Source organism: Notamacropus eugenii, chromosome 4 (genome assembly GCF_028372415.1).
Source record: "Notamacropus eugenii isolate mMacEug1 chromosome 4, mMacEug1.pri_v2, whole genome shotgun sequence".
In the NCBI taxonomy this organism is placed as follows: domain Eukaryota; kingdom Metazoa; phylum Chordata; class Mammalia; order Diprotodontia; family Macropodidae; genus Notamacropus; species Notamacropus eugenii.
In genome coordinates this window covers 76,267,236-76,285,901 of record NC_092875.1, presented here as the reverse complement: position 1 = coordinate 76,285,901, position 18,666 = coordinate 76,267,236, and the positions used below count along the sequence as shown (strand labels likewise).

The 18,666-nt window shown below is 44.5% G+C and overlaps 1 protein-coding gene across 3 annotated transcripts in view; it reads right to left on the bottom strand.

Moving 5' to 3' along the window:
• Positions 1-18,070, bottom strand: part of LOC140499982 (adhesion G protein-coupled receptor E3-like) — a 62,830-nt gene extending 44,760 nt beyond the window's left edge. For 2 of the 3 annotated variants that reach the window (XM_072602090.1, XM_072602092.1), the window contains exons 1-4: positions 17,824-18,070; positions 14,023-14,073; positions 13,136-13,264; positions 3,583-3,738 (exon numbers count right to left, since the gene is read on the bottom strand). In XM_072602090.1, coding sequence (XP_072458191.1) covers positions 3,583-3,738; positions 13,136-13,264; positions 14,023-14,073; positions 17,824-17,854 — 367 coding nt within the window. In that variant the 5' untranslated portion in view covers positions 17,855-18,070. The remainder of the gene's footprint in view (positions 1-3,582; positions 3,739-13,135; positions 13,265-14,022; positions 14,074-17,823) is intronic. The other variant, XM_072602091.1, reaches the window with a different exon arrangement.
• Positions 18,071-18,666: the final 596 nt, after the last annotated feature.

Below are 18,666 nucleotides of genomic sequence, written 5' to 3'. Positions count from 1 at the left end.
CTTTAATACCAATATTCCATTGGTGTTACAGTCTGAGTGTGAGACAAAAAAAAATCGAGGTCCACAGAAAGGGTGCTACAGAGGCCCATGGGGGTATTGCCCCTGTATTCTCTAACCAATGAGGAACTGCAAGTGACTTGTGCAGGGTCACACAGCTAATAAATGCCTGAGGTCACACTTGAATTCAGGATGATGATTCTTAGGTATTCCAGGCCCAGCACTCATCCACTGAGCTACCCAGCTGCCAAGGGTTGTTGTTATGAGATTATATTTATAAAGCAGTTAACGTCATGCCTGTATAAATATCTATTATCTTCTTTCTCCCTTAGAATGGGTGTTCTATAAATGAGCAACCTGAGGCTTGGACCTGGTGAGGGACTTATCCATGGTCCTGTAGCAGGGAGTGCCAGGGGGTCAGACCAAGAGTCCTGTCCCAAAACCCCTGCTGCTGCCTCTGTGCCCACAGGCTCCAGAGTGTCCAGCTGGCCTTGTCCACATTCTGTTCTCTACAGTGCTTGGGCCCAAGCTTCCTCTCCCAGATCAGAGGTTCCTGGATTAGTTCTTTGTGGTTGACTCCCTGTCCTAGGTTTGGAGAGCAGCCCAAATTCCCTGGGTGACTGCCCCAACTCTCTTGGCTCTGACTTCTGGGGGAAGCATCACCCCTTCCCCATACAAACTGCTCCCTGCCTTGGCCCTGATCCTTGTCTGTCTTACCCAGGGGGCTTCTCATAAATACCCTGAGGGCCTCAGTTCATCCCCTGGGAGTCCCTGGGCTGCCTCCCACAGGGGCTTACCAATGCAGTCCCTAATCTGGTTCTTGTTCCTTTTGCCAAAGCCTGGATTGCATTTGCACATATAACTTTCGAGCATATTTATACAGAGCCCATGGGAACCACAGAATGAGGGATTGAGCTGACATTCATCCACGTTTGTAAGAGGAAGGGAAAGGGGATGACAAGCAACCTTAGTTTGGATACAACAAAGATCTGGGAGGGGCATCCAGACAGTCTGGCATCTCTTGCCACTGTCGAGCTGCTGAAGAAGGTGGAATGAGGCTGGACGTAGAACTAGGCCCTGGAGCCTCCACACCTCTCTGTTAAGAATCTCTTTCTCTCCTTGTCCTGGGCCTCCTGAACTGTTGATTTCAGGGACCCTCATTTTTCTTCTCCACCCTTTGGTGAAATTGACCCAGGAGGCAGAGCTCCTTTTTATTACAGGTGACTAGAGCTAGGTGGCTGGATGGCTCAGTGGATTGAGCACCAGGTTTGGAAGATGAGCAAGCATCATATTCCAGAGTTCAAATCCTGGCTAAGATACTCACTAGCTATGTGACCCTGGGCTACTAACTTAACCCTGTTTCCCTCAGTTTCTAGTCTGTCAAATGGGCTGAGGAAGAAAATGGCGAACCATTCCAGTATCACTATCAAGAAAACCCCAAGGGGGTCACAGAGAGTCAGATATGACTGAAACAACTGAACAAAAGAATTGGTAGGGACCCTAGAGATCATCTGGTGCAAGACTAAATGAGGAAACTGAGACCCACAGAGGTTAAATGACCTAAGGTTCTAAAGATAGTTTGTGTCATTGAATTTGGGGCTGAAGGCCCAAGGCTTGTATTTCTTCTCATGTGTAAAACAGAAGTTTCTTGAGGGCAAGGGACACACATTCTCTCTCTTTCTCTGTCTCTGCCTCTCTTTCATTCTCTCCAACACTTAAAGAACTGCTAGGTGCATAGGAAATGCTTCATAAATGTCTTCTCTTTCATGTTGGCTGAGGGAACCCTCAGGCTCCTCCCTAGTGACCCAGATGTGCTGCCCCCTTGATGGGGTGAAGTGGGGCTCTGTGGTCTTGGACAAGCTCATCCATCTGGGGAGGAGAGAGGCCCTATCTAATGTCTGGTCATTCCTCTTAATCCTTGATCCATTGGTTGACACCATCCCCTTTGCCTAGGACAGAATTTAATTATCCAAATAAACTTGAAATTCTGAGAGCCTCCAGGCGTAGCAGAGAGAATGGTCTGTCTTTCAGTGCAACCAGCTTCTGGCTTGATGTGAGGGGTAGGGAGGGAATGCTGGGAGCAGGAAGGCCAGGGACTTCCAGGGACCTTCTCAGCCCCACTTCCCTGGGGGAGTGGGACCTGTGAGCATCTCTTTCCCTGTGATGCTGTATCAAAGTGTGACCCAGAGAATCCTGTGAAGCCTCAGTGAACCACCTGGTCCTCAAACTGATCTCCCAAACCATCTGTTAATGATGGTTTCTGATCTGTACCAATGCAGGAATTGGATGACACGATAATCAAAGCCTGTGTTTTCATACAGGCTGGAACTTCTAGTTTCTTCAGTGTCTTCCTCAAAGGCTGTTGTCAAGGGAAAGACCTGCATAAAATCTTCACAGCTCCTTTCCAGAATCAACTTCCAGAACATTTCCTCCAAGAAATGGACTCATTTCATCTTCCATCACCAAAGATCTGTATTGCTGGGAAAGGGAAATATGGCAGATGGAAACCAGAGAGAGAGGGGCTGGTCTGCTCTGCAGCTGCTAGAGAAGGGAGGCTTAGGCCTGGGAGGAGACCTGGCACCCAGAGAGGGAGGGGCCACAGTGGCAGGCTTCTGCCCCTCCTGGGACCTCACTTTCCTCATCAGATGATCAAAAATACCCCTAGTATCTCCCTCAGTCAGTCAGTACACCAGGCACTGTGCTAGGCACACTTGGGGTACAAAGAGAGGCAATAACAGTCTCTGCACTGGAGGACGTGCTCACAGGCTAATGGGGGAGACAACATGCAGACAACCCTGAAAAGACAAGATGGATGCAGTGTGAATGGGAGGTGAAATCAGAGAGAAGGGAGGGCTTTGTAAACCTGAAGTGCTGTGGAAATTTTGGCATTAATTCTAATGATCCCTCCTCCTCTCAGGCTGGAGGTCCCTGTTGTTTCTCCCAGGATGGGGCAAACGGGGGTGGGGAGAGAAAGAAAGGACATAAGAAAGGAAATGAAATGGCCCAAAACGTGGGTTCAAGTTTCCCCTCAGACATATACTGGCTCCATGAGTCTCCAAGGTCCCCAGCCTCTCAGTGCCACAGACCCCCTCTCTGAGAGTACAGTGAACAGGGCACTGAGAGAGAGAAAAGCCTGTCTAGTCCCCTCCAAAATATCCCTCCTCCCTCTGTCTCCTAAACATTGGGGCAGTGTTGCCAGACAGGTCAGAATCCTGTGGCCTCAATTCTTTCTTCTGGGTTGTAGCTTGGAAAGAGATTTGAACCTCCCAACTCTGAGCCAAGGTGTGGCCACAGTACTTGGATGAGGTTTTCTGAGGAGGCCTGAACTGGGATGGACAGAATAGGGAGAAGAGGAGAGTTCCCTGGACTTAGAGGTGGTCCCTGTGGTGAAGGGCTAAGGGCACTGAACAGAGATAGCCCCAGTCAGGGAGGAGCCTGGGGAAGGTCAGAGGGGACCCATATGAGGAGGCAAAGGCACTGGCCAGAGGTGGCCCATGCAGGGAGGGGCTTCTCTGCCCTCAGCTCAGCAGAAAGAGCCCTTCAGTGACTCCCAGGCTAGCCAAAGAATGTAGGGGAGCTTTGTACCTTGACAGTCATTCATAGTGGCATTTGGGAATGTCTTCTCCCCAGAAGGCAGTGCATATCCAGGGAGACAGATGCAGTGGTAACTTCCCTCTGTATTACAACAGTCAGCATGGGGACCGCAGGATATACTAACAGGTGGTACACATTCATTAACATCTGCAACATAAGAGGATAAGAAAACAAGAAATGAAACATACATATCAGCACACGGCCCATGTGGGAATGTCTTTCATCTGAGTACACTGTGCTATTTGTTACTGGGGCTTTATTTTTCTTTGTCAATTCCAAGGGGAAGTTGGGAAGAAGAGGAAAGACACGTTTATTAATTGAAAAAAGAAAGGAAAAGAGAAGAAAAAAATGATCAGTAAAGTAGTGGAAGGGGATGGGCTCAGGGACAGTGCCAAACATCATTTCTGAATTCTTTCTGGGTCCTTCCTGCTGGGATATAAGTACAGACAACTCTTCTCAGGCCTCTGACAGTGAAAGAGAGAAAAGATAGAGGAGGTAAATTGAGGAGGCCAGGAGGGATTCCTGAGGATGGGGGAGATTTGAGTAGCTGATGGCTAGGGAGAGGCTGATTTGGAGGGGGAGGGTCAGGTCATGGTATCCAGGGCCAGGAGAGAGGAGAGGGGAAGAGGTGGAGGGCACCAGTAAGGAGGCTGGCCTGGGCAAGGAAAAGAGCTATGTCTTCCCCAGAAAGAGAGGAACAGGAGAAGAGGATGGTCTGGGGAGGATGATGTCCAGGAGGTGAGGGAGCTCTGGGAGGGCAGCCTTGATCTTCTCAGTAGAGTGGGAGGCCAGGTGCCCTGCTGAGACTCAAGGGGGCAGAGGGTTATGGACGTGAGAATTTTAAGGAGACAGGGCAGGGTTTTAAACTGCCCCATTGGAAGCATAGAAGCTTTAGGAATACTATAGAGATGAAATCGTGGACAAATACAAAGATTAAGCAGGTAGGATGCTCTGTAATCCCTGCTCCCTGAAAGGGAGGCTTACATGGATTCCCTGACCCTTGGAGTTCTGAGCTACAGGAGAGAGAAAGTGAAGTGTGTTCACAATAAACCTGGCACCAGGAGAATGATTTCCTAGAAGGAGAGAACTACTAGTCTGCTTAGGGATGGGAGAACTATCCCCAGTTGAAATTGGAATGGGGGAGAGTTCCCCTGCTCATAAGTCAGTAGTGGGATTGATGTCATAAGTGGCTGATGTATTTACAGACTGATGAGACTGGGAGAATGAAGGAAGAAAGGAAAGATAAAAAAATAAAAAAGAAAGGAAGAAAAGAAAAGAGAATAAAGAATTAAGGAAAGGAAAGAAAAAAGAAAGAAAGAATGAAGAACAAAAAGAAGAAAGAAAAAGAAAGAAGAAAAAGGTTGTCTAGCAGGGAAGGTCTAGTTAAAATCAGTCAAGAGGAATTTCATCCAAGCTATGGGGTTCCCATGTTTAGAGCTTGGGGCTTATACTGACCTCCCCCTTTTACTGACAAAGAAAGGTCAGTTCGTGGCTAACTTGTCCAGGTTCACACAGTCAGTAAGTATCAAAGATGGGATCTGATTCTCCCTCCTCTGACTCCAGAGTCAATGCTCTTCCTATTGGACCCCCAGCCTCCCAGGGATAACAGGACTTACTTCAGCAGCTACTTACCACCTTCCTATGGATAAAAGTTATAATTATAGCTAGCATTCATATAGTGCTTTAGGGTTTATAAAGCACTTTATAAGTATTATCTCACTTGATCCTCACAAAACCCTGGAAGTTGGGTGCTATTATTATCCCCATTTTACAGTCTATGAAACTAAGACAGGCATAGATGAAGTGACTTGCTCAGAGTCACACAGTATCTACTGTTGGATTTGAACTCAGATCTTTCTGACTCTGGATCCAATGCTCTATCCACTACACCAAAGCTATCTGGGTTTCGTTTTCTTTGGATTTTAAATGTTTCACTAGTCGTCTTAAGGTAGCAAGGATATTGTCAGAGAGCTGTCCTTAGAGCCAGAAGACCCAGGTTCAAGTCCTGCATGCATGTTGGCTGTGTGATCCTGGAAACTTCACTGAACTTCTTAGCACTCTAAGCAGCTCTGTAAGACTATCAGTGGCTGTATCGTAAAAGAGTATAAGAGCAAAATTGTTTTTGTAGAACAGGGAAATCCTACTGTACCTCCTATCTGGAACATACTGCCTCCCCATCCCTGCCTGTTAGGATCCTCTTCTGTCCAGGTCAATTCAACAAACACCAATTGAATGCCTACTGTGTGCTAGGCACTGAGGATACAAGGACAAAACCAGAACAATCCCCCTGTCCCCAAAGAGTTCACATTCTACTGGCATCCTCTCTGATTCCCTTACCCTTGCCCCAGTTCAAAGGAATCTCTCTCCTTGTTCAAATTGCCCCATACACTTTGGCACTCCCATTTTTAATGTGGAGACCCTACCACAGTATTCTTTGTATTCTTCTTATTTTTGTCATACCTTTTCTAGTTGATTGTAAGTTCCTCAAAGAGAGGGTCCATGGTATTTTCTTGGAATCTCTCCAATCCATAACCACCCAAAAGAATTTGGCCTGACCATCCACACAAGAAAGACCAAGTGGATGAATAATGTCTATTGCCCAGATTATGACCTGCAATTGGATGGAAAACCTATAGAGCCTGTTCATCATTATGATAGATGAATTGGGCTAGAAAGTGAATTGGGCTCAAAATTCAACAGAGGTGGATAGCAGGCTTAAGTCCAAGAAAATGCCAATCTCCTCCAATGACCTCTAAAAGTTAAAGACCTCTATTTTAATACCAATATCCCATTCCACAGTCCGACTGTAATACAGAGAACATAATTGAGGTCCACACAGAGGGCACTAGAGATGTTCATGGGAGTGTGAGCCCCCTGTACCCTATAATCAATGAGGAGTTCCAAAGAACAGAAGAAAAACTTTCATCAGGGAAATTCATGATAGAAACAACGTGGTCTTGGGATATGAAGAGGGTGAGGGAAGTGAGGGGAACTGTTCCAAGTGCTGGGTCAGAGTTACAGAAGGATCATGGAAGAAGGCCCATTGAGTGGACTCCCTGTGGCAAAAGGAAATCAGACAGCCTGGATAATAACAACAGCCTCCATTTCAGTGGCACCTTAAGGTTACAAAGCCTTTCTTTACCACAACCTTGGGAGGTGGGCTGGGAGTCCTATAGATGAGTGCCCGATCCTCTGAAGGGGTGAGTGACTTGGCCATGGCCTCTAAAATGGCTGGGCCAGTGCATCAGGCTCAGGGATCCTATGCTGAAGGGAATTGTTCTTCCCAGCACATGGGACTGCCTCAGTGGTCACAGGTTCTCCAAGGCTTGAGGGCATCTGGCTAGTACTGCCCATATTCTGTTTCCTAGAGCACTTGGTTCCAAACTTCTTCCAGCTCAGAGATTCCTGGTTCTATCCAGGCCCTAGGCTCTGGACAGCAGCCCAAATTCTCCAGTGTCTCTGTCCCAGCTCCCTTGGCTCTGATGTCTGGGGGAAACATCACCTCTTCCCTATACAAGCTGATCCCTGCCTTGGTTCTGATCCTTGGTTGGCTTACCTAGGGGGTTTCTCATAGACACCCTGAGGGCCTCAGTTCATCCCCTGGGAGTCGCTGGTCTGCCTCCCACAGAGGCTTACCAATGCAGCCCTGAATCTCTTTCTTGTTGCTTTTGGCAAAGCCTGGCTTGCAGGCGTACATGTGGCTTCCGGGGTTATTTAGACAGAGCTACTTGGTGCACAGAGTAAGCTATTGTGCTGACATTCATCCATGTAAGTTGAAGGGAAAAGGCATGAGGAACAACCCTAGTTTGGACACAAGAGAGACCTTGCAGAGGCGTCCAGGCACTCTCCCATCTCTTGCCACTATTCAGCTCCTGAAGAGGTTGAAACTTGACTAGACAGAGACACCCCAAACCCCTGGAGCCTCTGGAGTTTTCTATTAAGAATCTCTTTCCTTTCTTGGCCTGGGCCTCCTCAAGCAATGATCTCAGTGACATTCATTTCTCTCCTCCCCTCTTTGGGTGAAGAAATAGACCTCCTCTTTATTAAAGGCTCCTGGAGCTGGGCAGCTGGGTGTCTCAGTGGATCGAATGCCAGTCCTGGAGTCAGGAAGCCTCATCTTTCAGAGTTCAAATCTTGGCTCAGACTTACTTGGACAAATCCCTTAACCCTGTTAACCTCACTTTCCTTATCTGTCAAAAGGGCTAGAGAAGGAAATGGTAAAGCACTCTAGTATTTCTGCCAAGAAAACCCCAAACAGAGTTGCAGAGATTTGGATATGACTGAAACTACTGAACTGAAGAGCTAGTAGGGAACATAGAGGACATCTGGTCCAGAACCCAAATGAGGAAAGTAAGACCCAGGGAAGTTAAGTGACCTAAGGTCATAAAGCTAGTTAAAGGTCATGGAGTTTGAAGTTGAACTCCCCAGACTCCTCTTCTCTCTCATGTTTAACACAGAAGTTTCTTGAGAGCAGTGCATCCACTTTTTTTTTTTTTTTTGGTATTTTTATTGTCCACATTCAGTGAATTGGTGATTGCACAGTAAATGCTTCAGAAATGCCTACTCTTTCATGTTGGCTAAGGGGGCCCTCAGGCTCCTCCCTAGTGACCCAGATGTTCTGCCTCCTTGATGGGGTGAAGCAGGGCTCTATGTGGTCTTAGATGGGCTCATTCATATGGGGAGGAGGGAGGTCACATCTCGTGTCTGGTCATTCCCTCCAATCTCTGCCCCATTGGTTGACACCATCCCCTTTACCTTGAACAGATTCTAATTGTCCAAACAAACAAGGAAATCCCACAGCCTCCAGACCTAATAGAGAGAATGAAGGTTTGTCTTTCAGTGCATCCAGCTTCTGGCTTGGTGTGAGAGGCAGGGAGAGGATACTGGGAGCATGAAGGTCGGAGTTCTCCAGGGATCTTCTCAGCCCCCCATCCCTGGGGGAGTGAGACCTGACAGCATCTCTCTCCCTGTGATGCTGTATCAGAATGTGGTCCAGAGACTCCTGCTGTCCCTCAATAAACCACCTAGTTCTCAAACTGATCTCCCCAAACATCTATTAACAATATAAGGTCCTCAGGTTCCTGATCTCTACAAGTACAGGAACTGGATGAGACAATGGCTAAGGCCTGTGCTCTCATCAGAGCTTGAATTTGTAATTTCTTTGGTGTCTCTCCCAAAGGCTGTTTTCATGGGAAAGATCTGCATAAAACCTTCATAGTTCCTTGACAGAGTCAACTTCCAGTATGTTTCCTCTAAGAAATGGATTCATTTCATTTCCCATTCCTAAGTATCTGTATTGGTGAGAGAGAGAAATATGTCAGAAACAAATCACAGAGAGAGAGGTTGGTCTGCTCAACAGCTGCTGGAAAAAGGAAGCTTAGGCCTGGGTGGGGACCAGGCACACAGTGAGGGCGGGGACCCACAGAGGCAGGCTTCTGCACCTCCTGGGACCTCACTTTCCTCATCAGAAGATCAAAAATACCTCTAGTCAGTCAGTCCACGAGCATTTATGGAGCACTTCCTACGTGCCAGACACTGTGCTAGGCACACTGGGGGTACAAAGAGAGGCAATAACAATCCCTGGACTGGAAGACGTGCTCACAGGCTAATGGGGGAGACAACAGGCAAACAACCATGAACAGACAAGATCCATGCAGTGTAATTGGGAGGTAAAATCAGAGAGAAAGGAGGGTTTTGTAAAGCTGAAGTGCTGTGGAGATCTTGCTATTAATTCTGATGATCCCTTCTCCCCTCAGGCTAGAGGCACCTATTGGTCTCTGTGAGCCTGAGCCCAGAGGGAGTCCTACCGAGGATGGGGCAGATGAGGTTGGCAGAGAATGAAAGTTCACAAGAAAAGAAAGGAAATGGCCCCTATAGGGACAGTCTCCTCCCTCTGCCCCATGAGGCAGCATTGCCAAGCAGGTCAGGCTCTTGTGGCCTCAGTTCCTTCTTCTGGATTGTAGCTTGGAAAAAGATTTGAACCTCCCAGCCCTGAGCCAAGATCTGGTCACAGCACTTGGATGACATTTCCTAAGGAGGCCTGAGTTGGACCGGAAGGAACAGGGAGAAGGAGAGAGTTCCCAGGATTAAACGTGGCATCTGTAGTGAGGAGCTAAGGGCACTGAACATAGAAGGAATTTGTTTCATCTGACTACAGTGTGTTATTTGTTACATTGCCTTTCTTTTTCTTTTTCTCTTCCAAGAGGGTGAGAGGAATTGGAAGAAAATGCTTATTGATTAAAAAAGAAAATGGAAGATAAGATCAGGAAGGTAGTGAAAGGGAGTAGGCTCAGGGACAGTGCCAAGCCTCATCGCTGAATTCTCTCTGGATCCTTTCTGCTGACATATAATTGCAGTCATCTCTTCTCAAGCCTCTGACAGTAAAAGGGAGAAAAGATAGAGGAGGTCAAGAGGGATTTCTGAGGATGGGGGAGATCTGAGGAGCTGATGGCCAAGGAGAGGCTGATGATTTGGAGGCAGGGGTCAGGTCATTGTCTCCAGGACCAGTTCCAGGAGAGAGGATAGGAGGGGAGATGGAGGGGACCAGTAAAGGGGCTGGAAAAGAGCCATGTCTTCCCCAGAAACAGAGGAACAGGAGAAGAGGATGGTGGCCAGGAAGTGAGGGAGTTCTGGGAGGACAGCCTTGGTGTTCTCAGTAGAGTAGGAGGCTGAGACCCTAGGGGGCAGGGAGTCATGGCCATGAGAGCTTTAAGAAGACTGAACAAGGTTCTGAATGGCTACATTGGATGGGTACACATCCTATTAGAAGTATTATAGAGATAAAATTGTGGACAAATAAAATAATTGGGCAGGTTGTATGCCCTGTAATCCCTGCTCCCTGAGAGGGGGGGTTGAGGTGGACACCTTGAGCTTTGGAGTTCTGAGCTACAAGTGGGATAAAGTGATTCAAGTGTCCACACTGTCTGGCACCAACATAGTGAGTTCCTAGGAGGGGAGGGCTGCCAGGCTGCCCAGGGATGGAAAAGCTGGCCCAGGTTGGAAATGGAATGGGGAAAATTTCCCTGCCCATAAATCAGTAGTTGAATTGGGCCCAGGAATAGATGCTTCACTTTTAGCCTGGTGAGATTGAGAGACAAAGGAGACAAGGAAGAAAGGAAGGAAGAAAAATAAAAGGAAAAAGAGAGATAAAGAAAGAGAAAAGAAAAAAGAGAAAAAAGAATGAAGAAAAGGAAGAAGAAAAAAGTTATTTCGTAGCAGGGAAGGCCCAGTGAAGGTCACATAAGAGGAATTTGATGCAGGGTATGTGATCTCATGTCTAGAGATGGGAAGATCATCCTGACCTCCTCCTTTTACTGATAAAGAAAGGTTAGTTCATAGCTGGGAAGTGACTTGTCCAGGTTCACAAAGCCAGTGAGTATCACAGATGGGATTTGTTTCTCCCTCCTCTGACTCCAGAGCCAATGTTCTTCCCATTGGATCCCTGGCCTCTCAGTGATAACATGACTTCTTCAGCAGCTACTTACAACCTGTCAGTGGGTAATAATTATAATTATGGCTAGCATTCAGATATTGCTTTAGGGTTTACAAAGTACTTTACAAATATAATCTCACTTGACCCTCACAACACCCTGGGAATTAGGTGTTGTTATTATACCCATTTTACAGTTTATGAAACTGAGGGAGGGAGAGGTTAAGCGACTTGCCCAGTATCATACAGCTTTTGATGCTGAATTTGTACTAAGGTCTTTCTGACTCTGAGTTGAATGCTCAATCCACTGTGTCCATCAGCTACCTCAGGCACAAGTTTTTTTTAGCCTTCATTTTCTTTAGATTTTAAATGTTTCACTAGTGGTCTTAGAACAACAAGGATATTGTTGTGAACAGAGAGCTGGCCTTGGATCCAGAAGACCTGGGTTCAAATCCTGCCCCTGATGCATGTAGCCTCTGTGATCCTGGAACAATCACTTAGAGCTCTAAGCTCCTCTTTAAGACTGTAAGTGGATGTATCTTAAATTTTAAATTTAAAGAGTAAATGTTTTTTGGAGTAGGAAAAGCATTCTGCCATGATCCGTGGTTGGAAAACCCTGCTTCTCCTCATCCTGCCCTTTCTTGCCTTCATGCATTTAACCAGGCTGTAAATCCTGCCTGGAGTACCCTGCCTTCTCATTCTTATTAGAATCCTCTTGTGTTCAGTTCAATTCCACAAAATCTAACTGAATACTTACTGTGTGCCAGACAAAATCAGAACAGTCACCCTGTCCCTGAAGAGCTTACATTACCTCCTCCTTGCCTTAGTTCAAAGGACTCTCTCCCCCTGGTCAAATTTACCCGTACAAAGTTTTTGGCCTTTTCAAGGATGGGTGGGGGTGCCCAATCACAGTCTACTTTGTATTCTATTTATTTGTGCCCTATCTCTTCCACTAAGCTCCTTGAAGTCATAGTCTATGGCATTCTTCGTTGTTTCTCTTCCATCCATAACTACTGAAAAGAATTTGGCCTAACTATCCATACAGGAAAGACCAAGTGGATGAAGCATGTCTATTGCCCAGATTGTCTATCAGCATGTATCTCTGGGACAGACACTGGGACAAATGGATGAGAAGTTGGGGCAAAAATTAAACACAAGGGGGAGAACAGACTGGATTGCCTTCAAGAAGCCGCAAGGCTCCTTTAAGGTTCTCAGTCTTTTACTCTGAACCAAGGTCCATATTTTATAAGCTAATATTCTGTCAGTCTTGTGGTTTGTCTGTGAGACCTGAACATGAGAATCTCTGAAGAATTTCAAATGAGTATCAGATACAGAGAAATGGAGAGTTGCAAGATGGTGGTGGGGAGGGAATAGGCATTTATACAACACCTATTGTGTTCCAGGTACTTTTTACAACTATTATCTCATTTGATCCTTACAACAGCCTTTTGCGGTAGGTGCTATCATGATCTCCATTTTACAGCTGAGTAAATGGAAGCAAACAGAGCTGAAGTGACTTGTCCAAGGTCACACAGCCAGTAAGTGTCAAAAGGTGACAGGTGAACATTCAGAATGCCCCATAAGTCTCCTCTTTTTCAGGAGAAAGTGAGAAAGGCCTCGGGCACCTTGGGAAGAATCATAATTTTGTGTGTGTCAAACTCAAGGACAGGACAGATTCACCCAGGGTGGGAAGGGATGGAAAGGGGTGGGCTGCTTTATTGGAGGGAATATCCAAATTGATGATATCACAGATTTGTTGGAATTATCTCTTCAACCACCAAGCATAACACCCATTTGATTAAAGGGTAAACTGAGATATTGATATGACTTAGGTGACCACAGCAAGTTAGTGGGCCAACAGTATGAGATTCTAGGGTCTCACAGGTTCCCAGGTGCCACTGAGGTCCACCAGCATCCTGACCCCATCACAGCAGGTCACTTTTCTGCTGCTTCTTCTCTTTCCCTCTTTCCTTCTCCCCTTGTCTCCTGCTTCCTCCACTTCCCCTCTCTTCAAAAAGCAGCTGCTTGGTAGGAGTCCTTGTTCCTCACTCCCTCTCACTCCTCTCCCTCTCTCTTGTTCCAATTCTTGGACTAATGTGGGTAAGGCTTCTTTACCGTCACAGATCTCCAGAGGGTCACTGAAGTATTTCTCCCCACTTGTAGAAGCAAATCCATCATCACAGGCACAGCGGGTCCCATTGATACAAGTGGCATTCTGGGGACACCGACGACGACATTGAGAATCTAGTCAAAGGAATAAAACTGACAGTCACAACTCTGGTTTCTAACATGCTTTAAGGTTTATAAAGTACATCTGCCACAACATTCCTTTAAGGCATAACACATAGTGATTGTTACCCCCATTTTACAGATGAGGAAACTGACAGCTGCTGCTCCCATGGGAATAGCCCTTGTTATAGTCTGTTAGATTCATGTTTACACCTGATTGGGGGTGTGTGTGTGGGAGATCAGGGAGTCCCTAGCTTAGGACCTAGCTAACCTATGAACTTTTTATCCCCTGTTTCCAATTCAAATTTCCCACCTATAACTGACTAACCTGTGAACCTGGCAGATAAGGGGAAGGAGGCCAACAATAGCTTGCTTCTTTCTCATCATTTAATTGGGGTAAGGAGGAAGTAGTGAGGCTAACACTGATTTTTACAAAGATAGCACATTTCTACCATGCCTTAAAGCTTATCAAATGATTTCCTTACAACCCTGTAAAGTCCATGGCACAAGTACTTCCATTTTACAGATCAGGAAACTGAGGCCTGGGTGTGCTCAGGATCACCTAGCTAGCCAGTAACAAAGCAGGGATTCTATCTTGAGTCAGAAGGGTGGCATTGGAAGGAAGGATATGGCTCAAGGGACTTGAGTGGGTTTGTTGAGTTGTAGAGGCAACCCCTTTCTATGTCCTGCTCTGCACATCAGGCCTCTCTCTTCCCTGTCTGAGCTTCTGTCAGTCTCCAGCTGTGAATGGGGCAGGCTCCAAGCACACTCACCTTTGGGGTTCTGGGCTGCAGCAGTTTCCAGAAGAACCAAGACACAGAGGCCTAAAATAGAGAGGGGGATTATGGGACCTTAGTGGCCATCTGATCCAATCCTTTTGTTTTACAGATACAGAAACCATGACCCTAGGAAGTCCCATGATGTATGTGGTCTAGATCACACAGTTACTTAGGAGTGCAGGGATTGAAACTGGTTCCTCTGACTCCACGGAAAGAAAGTAATAAAGACCCAGACTTGTCAAGTCCAGGCAGGCCTGGGATCAGCAGCAAACTGGCCTTCCTTGGATCAGATTGCTTCCTCTTTTAAGAGCTCACTTTCCCCATCTCTAGAAAGAAGGGCTGGGCCACCTCAATTGTAAGGTCCATGCCAGCATGATTCTAGGACCTTGATCTCCACTGTCCTATGGGAACTTGGGAGTCCATATAGCATTTAGAGTTGGAAGGGATTGTGAGAAACAAAGAAGGCATTGAGTTTCCACAGAAAATACGTCCTATCTGTAATACCAGTGATAATCATTTAACATCATGTTTGAAAACTCAATAAGGGCCAGCGCCTGAACTAATCAACCAGAAGAAGAGCTTGAGCCTAGCAGCTTCTTTGTGCTCTGAGTAAACTCAGAGAATACCATTTCCTATGTCAACAAGGTGAGAAGGGGCTGACTTATGGGACCCTTTACCTGAGACATTATCTTGAATAATGGGACTTTTTCTTGATGTTTTGTGGACACATACTATGTTATGGCATGTTAATGGTAAAGAAAACACAGATATCCTGAATCATAATGTCAACTGACATTTTGTCAACTCTTTTATTGTATTTACCACCTGTTCAATTAAGATATCACCTAGACTGTTTGCCTCTTTAACCAAACTGTAAGGTCGACACTAGAAGGATTACACATCAATTAAGGGGATTCCTTTAAAAGAATTTATAACATGTCATTCTACAAAGAAAATGAGGAATGTGGCCCACATAGAGTAGGGTGAATCCTGGAATGCTGGTCAATGGAAGGCAGGTGGGAAATTTGAACTGGAAACAGGGTGTAAAAAGGCTTGCATTGGTCTAAACAAAGGTAACAGTCCATTAGAACTACCTGTTCATTCAGGGGGAATGAACGTAAAAATGAATAAAAAGTTTTCCACTGTACCTTCGAGATAATCCTTTTCAAACTTTGCTTTTAATAGTTTGGGCACCTGAGTCCCAGAAAGAAGGGAAGGGACTTGCTCAAGGTCACACAGATAATAAGTAGCAGAGGCAGAATTCAAACTCAGGTCTCCTGACTCCAAACTTAAGACTCTTTCCATCACAGCATCCTGCCTCACTGGAAGTTTATGCATCTAATTAACCAATAAACAAACATTTGTTGAGCACCTACTGTGTGCCAGGCATTGCGTTAGGCACTGGAGACAGAAAAAGAGACAAAAGGCAGTCCCTGCCCTCAAGAAGCTTCCAATTTAATTTTCTTGTTATATCAAGTAGAGATGATAATAATAGCACCCACCTCCCAGGGTAGTGAGAATAAAAAGTGAGCTAATATTTGTAGAGAACTTTGCACACTTCAAAATGCTATATATATCTATAAATACTAGTTATTGTTATTATTACTATTGCCATCATTTTTATTTAAATAGGAATGAAATCAGATGGGAAAAATGCAGGGTGAGATTTGGCAACGTGTGATCTGGAAGAAGAAAAGGGAACAGGATTGGTGTAGAGTTGAACTGGTTTACCATGAAGTTGATATTGGGAAGGAAGGAGAGGATTAGCAAAGTAGGCATGATGACTGGTAGGAGTGAAGTGAGATGGGTGGATTGGAGGTCACGGTGAGGATGAAGAGTAGGGTGAGCTGAAATAAAGCATTAGAGGAGTAAAAAGCTAAAGGAATTTGATTGGCTAAAGGAAGTTTGGAATTCTTGAAACTGGAAGTGGAACATTTATGGGTGGTGGCAAGACCAAGGGTATGATCATCACTATGGGTGAAAGAGGAAAGTCATGGGAAATGAATAGAATAAGGAAGTCAGAAGTCAACAGGAATTTTGAAATCCCTTAGAGTAAGGGTAGGAATTGAAGGGGATAGAAATACCATGAGCCTTTGTTTTAATTTTTTTATGCAACGTGACTAATGTGAAAATGTGTTTAAGAAGAATGTATGTATAGAACCCATGTAAGATTGCACGCTTTCTTGGGGAGGGAGGGGGAGAAAATTTAAAACTTATGGAAGTGATTGATCAAAACTGAAAACAAATAAATTAATTATATAAAAGAAGAAATACTGTGAGCCAAATATTTAAGGGTCAGCAGATGAAGTCTTAAGCGTTAGAAGATAAACAGCTACTACATTAGGTGATAAATTTGGATTGTATGAACCTCAAAGGAGGAGAGGTTGCTGAATGATTATGTAAGCTGGGAAAGTCTTGAAAATAGCAATGGGGAGCAAAGATTACTTCAGCTCCTTCACCATGACAAATGAGGGAGGGAATGTGAGAGAAAGTGCAGCCACTGAGGTGGTTGCCAAGGGATGAAGGAAACCTGAGTTCAAATTCTGGTTCTGCCTCTTACTCTGTGGTCCTTTGGTCATGGTAACTCTCTGAGTTTCAGTCTCCTCAGTAAAACGAGGGCGTTGGACTATACTATCTCTGTGGTCACTTGAAGCTCAAAAATTCTGGTTTAGAAATTAGTTTCACAAGATAGTAGGATTTAGAGTCAGGAAGGATGTTAGATATCATGGAATCCATTCACCTAATTTTATTGATGAAGAAATTGAGTTTCAGAGAAGTGGATAGAGCTTCCAGCTAAAGTTGCAGAAGTATTAACTAGCAAGGGTAAAATCTGAATCCGATTTCTCTTGTTCTAAATCCAGTTTTCCAGCTGTAAAACTTACAAATCTTTGATTCCCATTTAACTTAAGTTTGGCATTTCAGAAACCCCTATAATCCAGTCCCATAATAATCAAGTTTATTTCCCCCTCACTAATTTTATTTTTTCCAGTTATGTGTAATGATAATTTTCAACATTCACTTTTATAAGATTTTGAATTCCAAATTTGTTTCTCCCCATATCCTCTCCCCAAGATGGCATGTAGTCTGATACAGGCTATACATGTACAATCATATTAAACATATTTCCACATTAGTCCTGTTGTCAAAGAAGAATCAGAACAAAAGGGAAAAACCACGAGAAAGAAAAAAAGAAAAAACAGTATATGCTTCAATCTGAATTCACATGCCATAGTTCTTTCTCTGGATGTGGATAGCACTTTCTGTCATGAGTTTTTTGGAATTGTCTTAGATCATTGCGAAGAGCTAAAACTACCACAGTTGATTATTGCACAATGTATGTATAAAGTTTTCCTGGTTCTGCTCATTTCACTCAGCATCCATTCATGTAAGACTTTCCAGGTTTTTCTGAAATTCACCTGCTAATAATCAAGTTTCTGTCCAAGAAAATGGAAGAACAGGGATCTCTTGTATGGAATACTATAATCTCTAGATAACTGCAAACTCACATTTTACTCAATATCTTCCAGCTCCTCTTCTATCAAATGTTTGTGCATGTGTGTGTGTATGTATGTCTTTGTATGCTACTAAAACACTCTACACAAACTGATTTAATTTTCATCTTTCCTCCCTGCCCCTCCTCCCCTCTTGCAAAGTAGCTAAAGCACAGAACTATTCAAAAGTAAGGGACCTAAAGCAAGGAGAGATGCCAAAGACTGAGAGAATTCTCAAACTCATTACTCCCTTCCCTCCAAGTTCAACATTGATTGTGATCGTCACTTGTCCCTCTTTACTTACTTGGAAGAAGTAATGGACATCTGATTCCCATGACGTTAAGCAGTCATATCCACCAGCCTAGCCACTTGAAAAACCTTTATCCTGTGCTTTATTTCAGACCTTTGAAATTTCACAGAATTTGATGTCTTCTGAGACAATTGGTTTAGAAATGAGGAGCAAGAAATGTAGTGAAATGGCTGCATTTCTCTCTTCTTCTTATTTAAGAAGCAATTTTGTAATCACTGACGTGATGCCTCAACTTGGTTGCTACTTTTAATGTCTTAAGTGTATTCATAAGACCACACTTCCTAGGCTGTGACCTATTTCCTTTTGCTGATAAATGAAGCAATACTGGATATCTTTTTGAGACTCAAAATGAGGAAATGCTAGTTCTTTCTAGCTCCTTAGTAGGAACTCCTGGAAGTTCCGTGTCCTCCTCCTGTTGGTGCTGTCCTAATTGGGAAACAGGGCATAGCACTCCCTCTCCCACCCTCTCATCTGAGGAATTCACTTTATATTTCACCAAAACAAAACAAAGAAACAAAACAAAACCAAACCCAAATGAAGTCATTCACTAAATAGCACTGTAGTGAAGACTGGTCCCTCTCTACCTTTGATTCAAGTAGGCAAGATATGTAAAGTTCTTGTGTTGGTGGTTGGCCTTTTCTGAGTTTTTAAAAAAATTTGCCAGCTAAAATGACTAGTGCAGAAATTTGCTTTGTTAGTTTATACATTGTAATAAGGATTTTTATTTTTTATTTTATTTTTCTTGCCTTCTTGATGGTTGAGTGCAGCAAAGGGGAAGAATATGGAACTGAAAATCAACTTAGATTTAAAAAAAGAAAAAAAACCTTTTCTTCTGAT